General features: G+C 33.9%; 1 protein-coding gene across 7 annotated transcripts in view; it reads right to left on the bottom strand.

Moving 5' to 3' along the window:
• Positions 1-19,931, bottom strand: part of LOC145694692 (CUE domain-containing protein 1) — a 57,490-nt gene that overhangs the window by 23,766 nt on the left and 13,793 nt on the right. For 6 of the 7 annotated variants that reach the window (XM_081771200.1, XM_081771203.1, XM_081771202.1 and 3 more), the window contains exons 3-6: positions 15,241-15,348; positions 9,802-9,998; positions 4,738-4,885; positions 3,932-4,127 (exon numbers count right to left, since the gene is read on the bottom strand). In XM_081771200.1, the coding sequence (XP_081627326.1) occupies positions 3,932-4,127; positions 4,738-4,885; positions 9,802-9,998; positions 15,241-15,339 (640 nt within the window). In that variant the 5' untranslated portion in view covers positions 15,340-15,348. Of the gene's footprint in view, positions 1-3,931; positions 4,128-4,737; positions 4,886-9,801; positions 9,999-15,240; positions 15,349-19,134; positions 19,241-19,931 lie in introns of those variants that run through there. The other variant, XM_081771204.1, reaches the window with a different exon arrangement.

Consider the following 19,931-nt stretch of genomic DNA (forward strand, 5'->3'; position numbering starts at 1 on the left):
TCCTATTTGCTCATATTTTCTTCATGATTATCCCTATTTTATTCAAATACAAAGCAAGTCACCATGTCGTCTTCCCGCACTGTATTATATCACTAAGTACACACAGACAGTTAAGATACTTTTACACAGACTATGTAATAAATGGAAGGGCACACACGAAGTAAATTGACAGAAATCTTTCCACAGAAGAATGAAGAATGTTCGACAAAGACACACAAATATTACAAAGATAGGTGAACTCTGCGTTACTCAAAGTAAAATTCGCTACATTTTTTTTCGTTCTTTTTCAACTTTCAAAATTACTATACACGTTAGCAAACCTAAAATTTTAAGAACAGCGTAAAACCTAGAAAGTGATACTCCTTTAGTGTCTTGACTATCGAAGGCTGCAAGACTGGTTGCAGAAATCGTATCAGGAATATAATCATCCGATTATGATTTCCAGGGAAATATGAAAGGTAAGTTAGTTAATTTTAATATTATAATGTGCCAAATTGTGTGTTAAAGGTTTCGAAAGATTTTTAAAGCTGATTAGTACGTCATAATCACATGATGAATAGAGAAAATAACTTACTTTTTCTTCTCATACCATATTTTCTGTAGGAAGAATAAAACAATGGACAATTGAACAAAGAATCGAACCAAGAACTATGGCTGATGGTTAACATATCAGCACGATTACCCGAAGATCTGAGTTCGTTTCCCGATCCAGTCATGCAGTTTTTCACCTCTTGTATTTAATTGAATTTCACGTCACACAATCATATTTCACGATTATTATTTTTATTTAAGTATTTATTTGTTTTAAGTGAATGAAATAATGGGAATTATTCTTTCAACAACTCCAAGAACTTTCATCTTCCACTACAAAATGAGACGCGAATCTGAATGTTTTGCCTTCAAACTTACTGAAGTTTTTAAACTGGTAGACGCGTAAGAACATGCTCTCCCTCGTAAGGACAGTGTGAACAACAGAAATGCTAGATATAATACCATAAAGTACATTATATACGCTCTACGCAGCTGAAGTACGCTACTATTCCCAAATAGTTTAATAGCAATTAAAGAAGGTATTTACAGAGAATAAATGGAAAACTTTTTTTTTCTTCACGGATTAAGTGTAGCTAAGGAGAGACAATCAAATAATTATTATAAACTTACATTACACTTAAGACACAAAAATACCCACGACATCACTACTTAGTTGTAAACTTTAATATAGATGAATTCTTTCCCTAAATAATATGAGCTAATACCACTGAACAATACAGAAATCAACTACATAATAATCCATTTCTTCTTTTTTTCTTAGTTGATACTTATATAGTACATGCAGTCTTGGATGCTAAGCAGTACTCCCCGATTATCAACCTGTCTTCACATTCAGAGTGAAAATGTCAAACCCTGGCCGAGTAGAGAAACCAGGTAACATTTGTAATTCAAATATAAGCAAGGCTGTTATCTAGAATTTTTCATAACTCTCGTCATAAATTCAAAAGTCTGAGGGAGAAAAATTCTGTGCAATAGTATAAAAATAGCCAACCACTCTTTTTCCTTCTTAAAAGATTCTATTCACATCCTTGCATAGAAAGTTTTAATATGAAGACACTTAAAAGGCTTTATACCATTGTTAAGTTTTAAAGCTACCAATAGATCAGACTTGAGAAGTTTTAAAAATGGAAAGATGATCAAAGTTTATTATATAAGAGTATACTTCACCATATAGCTTCGTTCCAGTCAGAAGTTAATTGGGATAAATGAGGAGAAAGAAAGGTTTCATATGGTTCTTTATATCTAATTATCATCTACCGGTTTCAGCTGTACTTTTATGACTGGTTTCGGATTAAAACCAACATTTCTAGAGATATCAATAGCATGGCTTTATGAATTGAAAGTAATATTTAAAATGTAAGCATTTTTAAGCAAAGAGAAAAAAGTCGAACACCGTAGCTTCAAATTTATCTAGTATTTCATTTATACTCAAAATGAGTAAATCTTCAGCAATATATTTCAAAGATGCCTTGCTCTCTATCCTCGAGCCTTGATAATGTGCTCTCTTTCCTATTAAAACATTGATTATTAACATTATAGTCCTCTTCTGAACTTGATATATTGAGTACGCTCGAAAATACAACTACTACGCGCAACAGAAAGCCGATGTCCTGTATGATTTCAGTCGCATGGTAGCATTTATAACAAACAACAGTCACTTAATTTATGGCGCATCTTATCCACGATAGAAATAATCGATTTTGAACCACTTACCTGGCTAGTAAACTCCCTCTCCACCATCGATTGTGCTCGATGTGACAGCCACAAGCCCGAAAGACTGCCCGGCAGCGTAGTTCCTACAGCAAACTTCTATGTAGAAAGGAAAGGAGGATTTGGCAACTTTTGAAGACTTTGTAAGGTACGGAGACGACGTCGATCAACTGTTTAAGGAGTCCTAACCCACAGCAGTTCATCGATGAGGCGTCCGGAGATTTCACAGGGATGGACAAACATGGAATTACTCGAATTCCTGCCTCTTCTGCCTTCTTCCTTGAGTAGAACGCCTGAGATCGAGTGGTATGGTTGGACAGCTTGTCCGTGTGTGTTATAGAGAGAATCCATGGCATTCTCTTGAAAGTTGCTACGATTTTGGTGTTGGAAGATACTTCGACGAGTGAGAACCAGAAATTCCTTCGAAAACTTTTCTTTGTATTGAAGCACAAAGTCAGGGTGACTTTTATGTTCTCTTTGACGGTAAAAATGAATTGAACTCTTTTGGCCTTATCTAGGTAGCGCCATATGCATATATTCACTTGTCCCCTGTGAGGTGTGTTCCTGGCATCTGTGAACCTCTCTCATGGATATTGCGCTCTGTTGAGGTGGTGTGACGCGCTTCCAATGTGAGGTTCTTCTGAATATGTAGGAAACTGTGCCTTTTGAGATACCATCAAGTTTTATGGGTTGAAAGATTGTCCTTTATCACTACTTTCATAATGGCGCGCACTGTATTGGGAGGGATTCGAATGTGCTGGGGTCATATTCTCCTCCTAATTTCCGGCCGACCATGTACCGCATGAGTTTATTGGGCACATCGTCGGATGATGAGATCCTCACCACTTTTGTTGACGATTATATCCTCTTCTTAGCACCGCTTCACTACAGTAGAGTGATTATAATGTGCAGTGGAAAATCCAAAAATGAATCCCTCCCAGAAAGCTGTCAGTTTTATCTTCATCGTTCCATGGATCGTGCTCAACTGATACTATTATCAAGTACAGACCCTAGTGTAACCAGCAATGTATCGGGACATAACAGTGGTTAAAGGAAGGCCAGTGAAGGTCGACTATTTTTATCGTGGACAATCTTTTATACACACATCTCTCACCATTTATACACTAGTATTATTTGTCAGTAAAAACGTACTACGAACTAATGTAAATTAAATTAGGCATTCAAAACTAAACAAAGTCTATGTAGTTATGAAAAACCAAAAGTGTGTTTAACATGCACCGTACAACTAAAGAACTGTTGCTTGTAACAAGTGTTAGCATAGTATGTGAATGGAACGCACTAATATTTTGCTTCTATGTACATAACTCTACATTTTCAGCTGTACTCAGCTTATCAAATTTATAGAACTATAGTGTTATTCACCAACAATGCAATACCAAGACGATGATGTATTTAGCACAATATCATGACCCGAGGACGGAGAGTGATATATCTCCGAAATATATCGCCAAATATTTGTTTTTTTTTTCTTTCTTTTTTTTTAAAGCACAGAAGGAATGCTAGGTATGTTTCAAACTATTGAGTACGTTTTCCTCGCGGTTTTTTGACTAATTAAATCGAACAAAATATTTTTACTCAGGAACTTCGTTCAATATCTTTTTTTTTTTTTTTTTTGTTTTTTTTTGTTTTTTTTTTTTTTTTTACTTACCTTTTTCGAGTGTGGATAAAAAGTCTTTATTCCGTCGAAGTTCTTGCATAAATTCTTCATTTTGTAGAAAGAGAGCAATCCGTTCATCTTCTAAATAGCGCGTAAGATCAGGATCACCAACTTCACCCAAAGCACCACGGCATTGTTGATTTTCAGCATATTTCTGCTGCAGCATTTGATGACTTAGAATAAAAGTCTAGTAAAGAAAGAAGGTACTTATTACTATTAAACAGAAACCAAAAAAATCCACATTAACAGTAACAAAAATTGTACTCTCAAAATTTGAAATTTCACACAACCACTATGAAACTTTTTTTGATATTAATCAAATATTTCCTGGATGATGCAGATGTGTATATAATTTTATTACTAAAGGAAATGTTTTTTATTATAAGTCATGTTACACGATGAATTCCCTGTAGATGTTTTAAGAAAACACCGCTGAGGAAGATCAGAGTTCCCATTCAAGATTTTGAGAATTACTAAATAACAGACGTACGCTAAGATCAGTCAGGTGAATATACCTCGGCACACTATTACAGTGTTCACACACTTCTATCTAAACATTAGTTGCTATATTACCAAGCAGATGACCAAACTATATATTTGCAATATATATTTATTACCAGATCCAATAGATATGTATCTGAAGAAATATACAACTGTCTCTCTCTCTTCTTTCTTTCTTCTTTATATGCATTTTATTCTGTTTCTATCCAATTTTCTCTCCATATCAGAAAATATTTCTTATTTGCCTATACAATTTTAAAATAATAAACACAAATTAGAGAAATTATGTTTTTTACCTTTTTCTGTGTGGTCCATTGTGATGGAGAGATTCGAAGGAAATCCTCAGGCAGCGCACCAAGTAAAGGAGGATTCCAACCATGCACTGTTCTTAAAGGAACATCAGCCTTTTGATTCACAGGAGAAGTTTTGGTTTCAGATTCTTTGCTATTTAAAAAAGATAATCAAAATTGAAAAACAACTTACATTGTTCAACAAAAACAGGATACAGAAGAATTGCATGAATATCTTTTGAGTTTATTTATAAAACCGCTCTTGTAAAGGCTTAAATGAATAATAAATTAAATTAACTTTACACATGTACATTATCAGCATCAAAATTACGCACAAATAAAAAATAGTCCATAATGAACAAGTCTCTTAACTGTGAAGCACTATTAACGACTACAAAATCATGTCTTATATACACAATGATCAAACTTGTTTTTCTTTGACCAACAAAATACAACTAAAGACCAACAAAATAAAACACCAAAAATGGCAAAAAATAAATTTAAAAAAATAAAAATAAAATAAAATAAAATAAATAAATAAATAAATAAATAAAAATGGCAGTTTATATTGCAAAAATTAATATATTCACTATTTTTATGTCATTAATTTATCTTACGTTAAGTACACTAGTACAGTACAGTAAGGATCATAAATAGTACTAATTTGTAACTATAATTTCGAAAGTATTAACCAAAATACATCAAAGCAACAACAAAGAAAGTAAGTTACAAATCAAAGAAATATTAGTATCATAAACATAAAACTGTACAGAAAATATACTAATGAATACCGTATCCAAAGACTGCTTAAAAAAGTCCATACTCATTAAATTATACCTTCGCACTTAATAAAGTTGTTATGCTATAAAATTCACCTCTTATAGAACGATATCACAAGCATTTTCTTCAACCTGTCTATACAAGTTACATTGTCTATTGGTTAAGATGCGTTTGAGACTTGAAAACGGTCGTTTAACATCTTCCTATGTGACAGAAGCATATTTCAAAAATGTTAGAACCTTGGATTTCAAAACAACATCAACCATGTTTTCCATGTATTTGGTTCGTCAATAATGGTTCATTCATTTCGGTGACGAGCGTTAAATTCATTGTGATCTGCATTCTACAAAAACGGCGACCAAAGAGATTTGTATTTCCGGATGAAATGTGAACAAAACTTAACACCTTGACTGCCCCCATATCTGTTGACCATTACCATCTGTGCGCCACGGGCAACAGTCCGCCAATAATACTTTGGTTTCACCTTTGTTTTAGTCGCATAAATGTATAATTTTCTTTGTGTATCGTTTTGCATACTTGCAGCGCGGACATTAAATTTTGACTTCTACGCCATATATATGTAATTGAATATACACCTGTTATGCCCCGCAACTGGCCATAACAGCTCTGTTGATATTTTGTCTACTTGTTCGTTATTTATTGTTTGTGATGACATTTCGCACAAGTTCAATTTTCTACAAAGCTGGAATTTTGATTTAATTGTTAAAATGTTAACCTGTTCTATATCTGTACCAAGCAATATTACAAAGTACATTGTTAATATTTACTCTGAATAAGATACCGTGTATGATATATCTGTACCCTGGCGAAATGGTTTTCTTTCTCGGAACAAGAAGAAGAAAAATTATTGATTTAAAGGATACTGATAAACAAGTCATATTCTCTGTAACTATTGATTAGAAACAAAATAATTGGATTTAAAGTGTTAAAAAAAAAAAGAAAACCACATTGTTTAATCTGGTGATATAATTTTAATAGTATTTATTTAGAAAATATTTGTTAAAACTCTGAAGATATATTTTAATTATGGAAGGCAGGAGATTAATAATTATGATTAGTTAAAGAGCTTCTTCTGGAACTTAAGCCCTTCTCCTTATATGCCGCCGAATAACTGAAAATATGTAATTTCACGATAAACCATAATGTTTCAACTAAATTTCAGTAATTCTGTATTAATCGTGTGGTAGACATAGAAACTATTATGAATGATATTAACTCAATTATATTTATTGACGTAATATTTATTCTTTAAAAAAACTACGATATATTTTAATGGCATAATATTTCTAGTCAAAAGACGTTAACAATTACGTTTAACAGCACGGCACTAGGTTTAATCTAGTTAAGTTATGCAAATTCAGATAGAACATGTACTTCTTTGTGATGCAGTTATGAGGTCATGTCTAGTTTGGTTAGCAACAAAACAAGGATATCTACAACATAGGCAAAAGGTTTTATTTATCATACAAGATGACGATAATATTAAAATACATAAATGTATCAAGGATTAAATGAAGTGTAGTAAATATAATATAGTAAAGAAATATGTCCCATGTGGAATATATTAGCCTTTTCGCTGAACTGTTGTTATCCTATGATGTTAGCTGGAACAGGGCATGGATGAAAGCTGCGAAAGAAGAAGTTTAATCTTGAACACATATGATATGATGCATGTGTCCGTTGCTTTTAATCTAATTTCGTTAATTTATTACACGCCTATGAATGTATCGTCGATTACTTTTACAAAATTTAATTACTTGCGAATCAGATGAACATGATATCTACAATATTAAGGTATATGGAACAAAGCCACTATATGGACTACGTCCCAAAATTAACAATATGAGTAATATTTAAATACATGTACTACGCTAGTCCCTATAGGGCCCTATAGATGTATTGTAAAATTTCATTTTAACTTGTACAAATAATTTAATGTACATTGTTCCGAATTCAAGATCTTTATAAACAGGAGATGCAAAAAAATTTGGTTTGGTACTTATTTCTTTAATTTCTGAGATACGTTTTTTTTTATAATAGTGTACACTCATGTCCAAAATTATTGTCGCATGTCTATAAATATGTTGTTGTAGAAATATAATCCGATAACGAATTCGCTCGGTATTTCGTATAATGTTAGTATGTGTATAATCTGCAAAGACATGTATGTGGCAAATTTCATGTCAAAAGATCAGTAAGTAAGAACAATAAAACAAAAATAAACCTTTCTTGTCCATTTAGCAACATTTTGTTTTACTCATTGTAATTTTCGTATTTATAATTCTTTTCCTATGAAATTTACCACAAATACACATTTCCCGATTATATACATAGTATCAGTATTAAAAGTACCCTGCAAAATCATCATCAAATTATATTCTTACAAGAAGACAGTTATAGATATGAGACAAACATTTTGGACATGAGTGTACGTTAAATTCTTTCTTCAATGACTGTATTACATATTGAGTCACGGTTGTTATCTCGTACCGTGCAATGTGATCGAGAAATCTTCACGATTAACGTTACAGCCTCATCACCGTACTTGGATCTGAAACAAATAAAATTTTCCACGGTTTTTCTATACGTGGTGGCGACTCAGCATGTCTACAAGGACTAAACGGTTCAGTTGTCATAATATCGCCTTCGGTCGATAGAATGGATGACTGCCGTGCAGGAAGATGAGCAACGTGGAACGTTACACATCTATAGAACGAACGGGACAAAAGTGCAATATATTGTTTGTGTATGGAAAATCAGACGTGGAGCTGCATGGGGAGTTGTGTGTATGAAATTTCATACACATGGCAGTCAACGTGTTAAGAAGCAATCATAAAATGGCAAATACGGCCAATCATCACAATAAATGGTATGACGTCATCATTTGTACACGTTCTTGTACAAATGATACACATGACAGCCACAATTGTCTGACTTTAGTAAGCACACAGAACACAAATAAAAATGCTGTTTCATTCCATTAGCCAAATTGTAAAAGCTCACAGATTTAAAAACAAAACTAAGATGGACACTGTGAGAACGCAAAAGTAACTTTGTTCTGAAAATTTGACCAGTAGTATCGCTTGGGAGAAAGTATTTTCGTTCCGCCCAACAAAGAGGGAAACAGACACTTGAATCCTCGCCAGTCCAGCGTTAACACTTTTCTATGAAATTACACAAACGCGTATATATATCCTTCTATAGACTATTTACCCACGGCGATAAAGAAAATAAAGAAAAGAAAATCTTATGACAGCATTCATATACATATCTTAAATAATACAGGAAAATGACAAATTGAAGCAGAGATTGTCGTGAGTGGGAATACGTGAGTCGCTAATTCCAAACTCAATTGGATAATTTAGCCAAATATAAATAAGTATGAATTTCAGTAGTGTCGCCTTCTATGTATGTTTCGCTATTGGTTAATTTTTAGCGGACTTCCGAAGAGAAACATCAAAAGAATTTAATGACTGTGTCCGTAGGGACAACTCCCAGTCACGATCCCCCTTCAGTTTTATTAGAAATAGGAAAAGGAAAAGGGAGAAAGAAGAGAAGGTGGGGGAAAGAAGAAAGACAGGAGGAAGGAAGAAGGAACTAGAGATGAAGAATTACTGGATAATGGTGGAAATGTGGTAAAGAAGCTTGAATAGTTATTGACAAGGTGATTCATATCTGAATTTTATTATTTGAGAATCAATTCTGAATTGATCCTAAAGAGACATGTTCCCTCATACTGCCCTGATCTGGATCCAGGTGAATGCACAAGTGGGAGTTGCCCTGACCCAGCCCAGGTGATAAGAAGTTTTAATTTGATCGTTTGTCTGTTATTTCCGAATGTTGAATAACCTTTATGCAGTAGCTGAATTTCCACAATGGAGATCAAACATACATTTGAATTAGCCAAGGAAAGAAAAAAAATCCAAAGTGATTTACACATTTTCCACAAATAGAAGAAGTTTCCGAGATTCCTGAAAAGACTGTCGTTATCCAAGATCATCCTGCTTTTTGGCTTTCCCTTCCGAGCCGACTTAGTATAATTTAAATTTAGTTGTCTTTCATGACCTCGGCCACGTAAATCAAGACTAAAGACTACCACTTAAGCTAAATTTGTCATTCATTCACACACACACACACACACATATATACAGGACAATGTATTGATATAGGTGATCAATACACACATATATGTGCATGTATGTATTCATTAATCTCATCTATTGCGAGGCACTTCAGTTAGTAAAATGATTAAAAAAAGAAAAGGTTTACCTCGGTGTAACTTGACAAGAATCCGTTTCTTCAATAGTTGGTAGACTGGGTGAAGTAGACACTATAAGTGGTGGTTGTTGCTGCTTTTCACGCTGTTCCATTTCGTTCCGTAACTTTTCGTTTTCGTTGTCTATACTCATGGCTAGCAGCTGATCAATAGTCGCATCAACAGCTCCTTGGTTAGCTCGAAGAACAGCCTAAACAAATACAAGAAACACGATTAACTTTACATAAAAAAGTCTTTGCATTTATCATCCTTATCTTCTTTGCATAACCAACTACGTTTCGAATCTATATATGGTTCTATTTGGTTTTTGATACAGGAAGAAAATAAAAGAGAAACCTGGAGGGTCTAAGCAGGTTTCTATTCTTTTCCCTTTCTGTCAGGATTCACTGGTGACCTAAATCAATGTGACTATTTAAATAGAGTGATCACAAAGGAAAAAAAAATATGATTCGAATCAATTTATCTCGCTTAAAACAGAAATAGAATCCATTATTTCCGACCACTCTTGGACATTTATAAAATCTAAATCTGAAACTTGCATCTTAATCTGTACTGCAATTAACTGATTAGGTCTTTATCGTTCCGTTTAGCAGCAACGCTATATGAGACATGAACCTACAGCTAGCCTGGGATCTGAACTACATTAACTCCACCGGAAATCGAATATGGATCTCGCGCGTAAAAGACGCATACGCTAACCATCTAATAGTGTAAGTAATGTAGGAATCTAATAATGTAAGTATGAGCAAAATATTTCATTATTTAAACTAAAGTTAATGGGCCAAGAATATTGACAATGTACTTCATTTAACCATTTTATATTATACCAGAGACTTGAGGGGAAAAGCATGAATTCATTTAACGTTAAATATTCACAATTGTTAGTTGCGAATTGTAAATATCGTAGTACTGCATATAATATATTCCGTTTATTGTAACTGAATCGTCTACATATTGTAATGTTTACGGGTAAAGTTAATGATGGACCGAGATGGATTTTTTATTAATTTTATTAAAAAAATAATTTTTTTGTGTTTATAAAAGTTTTAATAATAAAGTTTTTTAAAAAAATAATAACCAAAGTTTGCTGGTTATAATGTTTTGTACGGGTAATTTTTTAGTTTTATAGCAGCCTTTATAAAATACGGTATTGTTTAAGGTAAACCTCTTAGGTTTATAGCACCCTTTAGAGTTTAGTTGCAGTTAGGATAACCCCTTAAGTTAATAGCAGCTTTTAGAGTTTAGAATAGGTTGTAATTAGTTGGTTAACTAAAGCTTGGTCCTTCTCGGGTGGCTCGTCCTCTTGGATTTTTTCGTGTGGTTCTTTTTTTTTTTTTTCCTTTGTGTTTTTGTGTATTCTTTGCTTTCTGTAAATAATCGCTTTTGTTGTGATGTGAAAATCCTTTTACAATATATATAACGAACTGAACCCTTTTAAGTTAATTTTTGAACATAGATAGCACTTGACTTAAGCGGGGTTTTCATCATGTAACTTTCATCAAAATGTGAATCCTAAGAGGGGAGAGGAGTTCAAATGTTATATCAAAAATACAATCTCCAGGGCCCCTCAATTTAGGAAGACTACATCTCGTATATAAACTATTTATTTTTAAAAAATTAAAAAAAAAAAAAAAAAAAAAAGTATTCTGATGTTTTTTAGAATTAGCCTAAGAGGCAACACTTCGACAATATTTTAATTTCTTATTTTTTTTTATTCATAAAATGATGAAAACGGTTGAACCTTTTAAAACGAATCTTTAAACATAGTTGGCACTTGGGTTGGTCTTGGTGTTTATCATCAGGCCTACATTTTGAAATGCGTATTCTACGAGCAAGGAGGATGTAAACTTTTCGCAAATAATAAAAGGCTGCACTGTCTGAAATGAATTTTTGAAGATGTTTTAGCGTTCTGATCAGAGCGTTTTGATATTTAGCATTTCGATTCAAATACGCATCCTAAGAAAGTGAGAAAGCGGGTTCAAAAATTAGTACTGATTCACTTAGTACTTATTTCATTGGTTAAATATATTATAAACTCAGCACTGTATTCTGTGAATACTATTTTTGGTTATTGAGTAATTTCGGATCACGCTGGAACCTTCTAGTGAACAAATCCTCTTTGCTACATTGACCTTTCCAGAAACGTCATTATTCTTATTCATGCAAATAACTAATTAAACGTAGAAACAAACATACGTGAAATAACATCAATCAAACAACTAAGTGGGCCTGGCGTCAGACCTTTCTTAACAGACACAAGTTAAAATAGTGAAATCATATAAATCACTTAAGGAAATGTCTCTGACATATTGGGAAGTAATCTGATACTTGAATTTGTGTCGCTTAAATTTAAAACACATATATAATTAGTTCTCTATAATATATATGTATATAATAGATAATATATGGCATATATACTTTCAAGTGAACATTGCCACTCTTGCTTCGCTCCTTCCCGGTCTCACCCGGGGAAAGAATTAAAAAATCCTAACGGTTTCCTTAAACAGAGCTACACAAGTAACAGAAAAAATATAGAGACGATTCAATATCTTGGGAAGCATTTTTGTATTCGTGAAAATTGAACGAAAAAAATATTTATACTTGGTATTAATTATTTAATTAGTTTTCTTAAGTAATTTACAATTATTGTACAATTTATACACAAAATTAATATTCTTGATCACATTAAATTATATTTCCCAACCTACTTTCTTTTAGACCGTCAGTTCATTCAGCCGAGCGGTCGGTATCCATTCCGGAAGAGGACTCATTCGATCCCTGACCGAAGCAAACTTACTATTCTATCTTTGTCGCCAGCTTACTCGACTAGACGACTGTTTTAAAATGGGACCTAGCAGAAGACTCACTCGATCCTCTACAGGTTAAAAATGAAATTACTCTTCCAGCTCTAATTCAGCTGTTCCTACTTAAAACTTCTTAAATAATAGAAAAAATCCGCAGCTATGCATCAGTCAGATAGCTGAGTTTAAAAAAAAAATCAAACCGAATGTCCCCTAATTCAAGAGACAATCAAAAATGCATATCTAAATGCCCCCTCATTCATGAGACAACCACAAGATTTAAAAAGAAATCTTCGCAGCCGACATCATTCAGGCGACTGGGTATTAAAAGGAAAAAAGAACAGCGCCTCCTCATTCCGAAAGCGGTTCATTAAAAAAAAAAAAAAATCTGGTTCGTCGTATAACGACCGCCATCACCTATAATAATAATAAAAAAAAATGACTCAAGTTTCTCTCTATCAAACTCCCTTCCAGGCTCACTTATCCCGAAAGAAGAGTTATCATTATTACATTAAAATAAACAGTCTCTATCACTCAAGAGAGCTGCCCAATAAAATTTAGCACAATATTTTAATAATACTAGTTCAAAAATAAAAAGTAGACTCCCTTATAGTAGGAATCTAACAAAAAAATCCTTATTTTAGCCTATCTAAAAATATCCTAAGTTCCTAAGAAAAAAAAAAGTGATAGGGCATGTCTCAGAGCCGACTACTCATTCTGTAAGTCCGGATGAGAGGTGAAAAACTTCATCCCTGCGTCCCTTCAATTATTGGAGGCGCAAAGGGGTAAGGATCTCTGGGAGATGTGTAGAAGTCAGTGGTCGAGTAGAGAGTGCCATCCCCACAAACATGGATCGTATTTATACACTCTGCCTCCGAACTCACCAAGCAGCCATATGTTATAGTTATATATATATATATATATATATATATATATATATATATATATATATATATATATATACGCACACACACACACACACAAAAGACACTTTAGTCTTAAAAAAAATCTTTGGCTTCCTCTTCTAACTAATGCTAAAAAGCAACTAAAGCGCAAATTATTATAAATAAAAGAATTCTTAAATAACACCAAGAAATTAAAATTTCATGTCATTTAATAAAACCTATATACTATCATTAATTATGTAAAAACACAAAAAATGAATGTGTGATTTTATAATCAACACAAATTTAATTGTTATAGCGTTGTAACGTACACAGGCATATGTAATGGACCCGTTTGGTTTCCATTACAGTATAGGGTTATTTTCTTTGTATGTGTCATTATTGTTTACCTTTACCATTGGCAAAGGCATATTAATTATTGTTAATATTGCATTCATGCCATTATTTTGTTGTTTAGTTATATAAGTTAATGTTGGGTTATATTTAATCTGTGTCACCGATGTATTGGCGTTAATGACCAAGAAATTATAGCCAGTTATCTTCACTTTTTTCTGTTAAATTGATATTTTCTGCTGTTTATATTATTAGTAATTGAAATAGAAATAACTTTATATATAGTAGTGTTGATCAAGAGAAGAAAATCCGTGAGGATTCCGCAACTAGGTTGTATTCTCTCCTGTTTATAAATAACATCAGGGAAAATAATATATATTTGGTTCATCACAAATAACAAATCGGATGCCTGTACATTTGTTTAATATATTACTGTGTTTGCCATGTTGAATGAATCAATTTGCTTCCTGCACTAAATGATCATCCTTCTGCTGTTACGCGACGAAGTTAGTAGAAATATAATATAAATGTGTATTGGTGTATGTATATGATGAAACACGATGATTTAAAGGATTAATTGATGACATATACTGAAAAATATATTAATTATATGTATTGGTGGATGACTCATATCGAGAACAGGAATGCTGTTATGTAACTTAATGTGGAGAAATTTGGATACATGTATAAATGTTTGCATTATGATCGTACTGGTATAACTGTGTTAACTGTAGCCGATGTGATGAGACAATAGTTTGCTATATACAGTGACGGTAATAAAAGCAGCCCAATAATCCGTGGTTGTATTTGATTTTCATCTTTATCTTATGGAACGCACTGTGTATTCATTCCTGATGTACTTTATTCGATTCTAGTTTCCTGTTTCTTTTCCTTGTTAGCCTGTCCTACGTTGGCAACGAACTAGCTCTCGGAAGTCCGATGCTCTAATGTTAACCGAGCGATATTTCTAGCTGATCATACAATAAGCAACACATATTGTGGGATTTCCTGCGCCGTACCAGAACGGCGGAAGAAAGGGCACTACACATAGTTGAAATAAATAAAAGAAAGGTTTCATTTAACGAAATTAAATCAAAAAAATTAAGGGAGACACTGGCCGACTATAGCGTAAATGAGTAACAGCGAGAACTATATACTCTCCGGTTACTAAGATACTAAATTAAAAGAAAAAGAAGTCATCATTTGTTTGATTAGACAGTCGAAAAACTACCAAACCTTTCTAATACTATCTCAAGACGGCAAGCTGAATGCGTCATGCTGATTACGAACGCGAAGATACCAAAAAAAAAAAATAAAAAATAAAATAAATAAATAATAATAATAATAAAATAAAAAATAAAATAAAATAAATAAAAAAAAATAAAATACATACCTCTATGACGTCATCGTCCATTTCTGGGAACATTGTTTTGAAATCAGCCATGGCTTGGTGAAATTCGAGTTGAGTTGTTTGCTGCTGAACAGCTGCCATTATGAACACCTTGAACAGTCAGAAAAATGAAAGATCAACAGGTATATGAGAAAATAAAAAACACCAAAGCTGTTGTAAATTCACAACCTCGAATTTTCGTTGAATCCATGGTTAAAAAAAAGAAAATTTTAAAAAATAATTCTTTATTTTTATTATTTAAATCGAGTTTCGTAACTTGTTACTGATTCTCTTAAGAAAGCGTTTAAGCATAGTTTGTTTTGTAATAGATGAATTTCAGAGATATCCGTCTCTTTACATTACGATTACGTGATGTATTTGAATGACAATAAAAGGTTTTATACGGGATAACAGCGCTTATTTCTTATCATCAATTTACTATTAGCATCAGTAGACTCTATTATTTCACAGCTTATTATTATAGTTCCAATTAATAAGAAACTAATTCTGAACAAAATATAAAAGACTTTACAGTTGATATAAGTAATTTGGTATAATACAGGATCATCGAAAATGAATGCCGGGAATTTTATTAGTTACTATGAAAAAAACGGTTAAAAGTACTTCAATTGTCTTTGCCTTAAAATGTGTAGAAAATATTAAAGTTTTTGCACATAGTTTAGTAATTTTCAATGTGTGCTCCGTTTGTTCCTCTGCATCCGTCTAATCTGTAGTCAATTTCGGTCCACGTGCGTTGAAGCATATCAGGAGTAACAGTCAAGATGGCGGCAGAAATGCGCTGCTGAAGATGTACCAAGTCGTGAATTTTTTCTGCATACACAATGTTTTTGATATATCCCAGAAAAAGAAATCCAAAGGGTAAGGTCTGGACTTCTGGGAGGCCATGCAATGAGGGCTTCTCCGCCAATCCAACTGTTTGGAAACTGACTATAGATTATACCTATGCAGAGCGACAAACGGAGCACACATTGAAATTTACTAAGGTATGTACAAAAATTTTGATATTTTCTACACATTTTAAGGCTAAAACCATTTAAGTACCTTTAATGGTTTTCTCATAGTAATTAATCAAAATCCCGGCATTCTTTTCCGACGACCCTGTATGCACGTAACATGAAAGAATGCCTATGGTTTTCAAGCAGGAACTGCACCTTTTCTTTCTTTATCAAAATATTAGGGCAATAGATACAAATTAAATCCAAATTGTATATATTTACGTAATACACAAATTAACTCTTTGTTAAAATTCTTATCATATTAAGCCTTATCAAGAAAGATTACGATTTCTATCACTAAGAGATTTCTAGAATAAAACCGAACGGAACAGCAAAACCATCTGACTCAACAATATCGAGTTGCGTTCAAGGAAGATTTTTCATTTATAAAGGTAACCAAGAAAGTTCTGTCGCTTTTTGTGGAGGCCTGTGTTCAATTGGCCCCCACACCGTAAGTTGAATGCAAATAGAGATAAGGCAAAGGTCAGTTGCTGGTGTGGGCATATCCAACATACTATCTGGTTGTGGCAGTTCAGTTATACCGTGAACTTGCGAAGGTAAGAGTGAACATGGGACCTCCACAGAGCGTCATAAGAGCGTGTATGCTGTACGAGTTAAAACTGGTGTCAAATGACGCTGCATCGGGGCGGAAGATATGCCAGGACTTTGGTGAGGGTGTCGAAACTACGTAGACAGTGTAGCAGTGGTTTAACAAGTTTAAGGACGGTGACGAAACACTCGAAGACGCAACACATGTACAAAATGGAATCTTCAGGCAGCAATTTAGGCGAACAGTGGCCAAACATGTAAGAAACTGGGACTACAATTCAGTATGAGTGGAGAAATCATTCGGCAGCATCTCGATCAACTTGGGAAGTACTACAAGTTGGGTCGATGGGTCTCACATGATTTGACTTCGACCCAGAAGACAATGCGAGCAGACAACTGTGTTTCTTTGCTGTCTCGTCTGAGGAAGGAGCCATTTCTAGACAGGGTGTTGACATATGATGAGAAGTGGTCCTGTATGAAGATCCACGGCGCCGTTATCATTGGTTAGCATCCCATGAACCGGTTCTAAAACAGCCGAAACCAGCACTGCACCAGAAGAAGGTCCTCTGTGTTTGGTGTACTACTCGCTTCCTTGTGCATCGGGAACTGCTACTAGCTGATCAGAGCATCAATGCAACTGTGTACTGTGAGCAATTGAGCTGTGTTCAAGAAAAACTCAAAACTCTGGAGCCAACACTTGTGAATCGCAAAAGGCTCCTTCTGTTACAAGACAAAACTAAGCCGCACGTGGCTAGAATGACCCGGGACACCATTCTGTGCCTTGGATAGGAAACACTATTGCATCCGCCATACTTCCCAAACATTGCACAGTCCGATTATCATCTGTTCCATTCCTTGTCAATCACCTTAAAGAATGCAAGTTCAAATCTCTAGTAGAGGTGCAAAATGCACTTGATATCTTCTTCGCTTCACGGCCCACTAAGTTCTACTGCGATGGAATCCATGGCCTTCCAGAACGTTGGCAGAAGGTCACCAATGCTGATGGGGACTATTTTTGATCTTCCATCGTGGGTCTTAGGTGACATATCGATGTTCGAAGGTGGTAGGTGGACAAGCGACAGAGCTTTCTTGGTTACCTTTATGCGTGTAAGATATATAATTCATTACTTACCACAAAATTAAAAAACCTTCCGTAACTTAAAAAGTATATTACAAAGTTTTTGACTAAACGCTTAATCAGATACTAAATTTATGGTAAACATCATATCCATGGGTTTTCTCAAGTTCTTCCATTTTCTTATTCTACCTATTCTTTCACAATCATTCACTCTCATTAATTATCCTTCTTTAGCCCACAGAGCATATCCGTGGGACGTCAAATTGAAGAATTCTTTATTGGTTCATCAAATACGCAAAGGGAAAAATAGTGAGAAACTGCATGCATTTATAAGCATTCACAGAATACTGAGAAATACTGCCTATATTAAATGAAATCTTAATTAAGGTAAAGCACAGCGTTTTATAAGTACAACAGTAGTTGATATGAATGGCTGATCTAGAAATAGACTGGGTAGTTTAGTGATTAGGGCATAGTCTCGCTAAACCGGAGAGCAGGGTTCGATACGTGCTCATGTTAACTTTTAGAATTTTATATGCGCATGGCATTGAAAAGTTTCAGTCCATTTGTTTTATAATATTAAACTGGATCAAACAGTTTACTAATTTCTGAGAAGTACTTCGTTTTCCGTGTTCGCCTCGTGATCCTTTTATTCCAACCACAAATAATATCTAATTATGTTATAGTTTTTTTTTTCAGATTGAAGGTTTCCAAGATAGTGCTCAACTGAACACTTTACAATTACAAATTAAATTCTTTGTGCTCTCCCATGATGAATCGAACCTGCGCATGCTCCAGCCACTGACCAGCAGGGTGGACTGCGGAGTAAATGGTAACAAAGAAATATTTCAAATAAATGTTGAGCACATTGTCATTTCATGGAGTCCCTTTGATTGCAACAGTGTAACCTTGTACGTCATAACTAGAACACGAACATTTTTAAATTTAACTTCCAGTATCTGATATGGTACTTAAAAGCGATAACAACACTGCACTGTCTACCTATTTTAAAATATGAAAGCTAAAGTTAACAGTGATAAGGAGCACGGCAAATATAAATAAAGGCCGTAGAAACAGACAAGCACGGAATGAAATGGAATACTTGTTGTTTTCTGTAGGCTAACAGGAGCATGATGATTAGTTAAAATGAATGATTATCAAATAATTGATGAAATCATAACATGAGAGAAAACGGTAGACAACGGTGTCCAGAAAACACACACGGACACGATGCTGTTCACGCCAAAAACTCACATGGTCTAGGATCTAACCCCTCCCACCAGAAGTAAGCAGTTTAATCCTGAGCCATCGTTCCTCTCCAGGCACGATGATTCATCAATTTGTAAAAGTTGGTAGCTGCAAACAACAATATCCTTGAAGAAAGAAATAAGAAAAAAAATTGGAAGTAAGCTACTTAATCTTAATTAAAAAGTGTATCAACCGCGTACTCTAACTTTTCAATACGTTACTTATAACATACATTTGTCAGCAATTTCTCCAATTTGAGGAATTTCTTGTGTTTGTAAAGTCAGAGTGCATTTTAGCTCTCCTTAATATATAACTCTCTTAGCTCTCCTTATGAGCTTTTTGCTCATAACTCCTAGAGCTGGAGCTTGAATCCTAATATGCATTTTTGCTTGCTTTTATATTGTTTAATTTTTATTTACTATTTTATAGTGTTATTCTGAAAAATGTTCCATTTTGTTCATTCAGAAGAGAAGGGAAATGGAGCTATTTCGAAGATATTGAAATATACTTATATAATTCGGAGCCAATCACACTACTGCAGAATCTTTAAAAGGAAATGTATAAGCACTATTGTTCCAATTGCTTCAAACACTCTTCGCTCAATAATCTTAATGTTCGTGGACATTCTACGGGATGCATAAATTCAGTATTTATTAATACAAATTATTTAGCTTTATTTTCTCTATAAGTTTCTAAGTGAAACTTACTATTCTTTCTGCATCCAGTAAGCTGGTATTTCTTTTTGCTCAAGTAGAAAACAGCGATACTATTTGTTCAAGCGTTAGTTAGGAATCAATAACACA

This window comes from Thermobia domestica, chromosome 9 (assembly GCF_964235325.1).
Source record: "Thermobia domestica chromosome 9, izTheDome1.hap1.1, whole genome shotgun sequence".
NCBI classification, from domain to species: Eukaryota; Metazoa; Arthropoda; class Insecta; order Zygentoma; family Lepismatidae; genus Thermobia; species Thermobia domestica.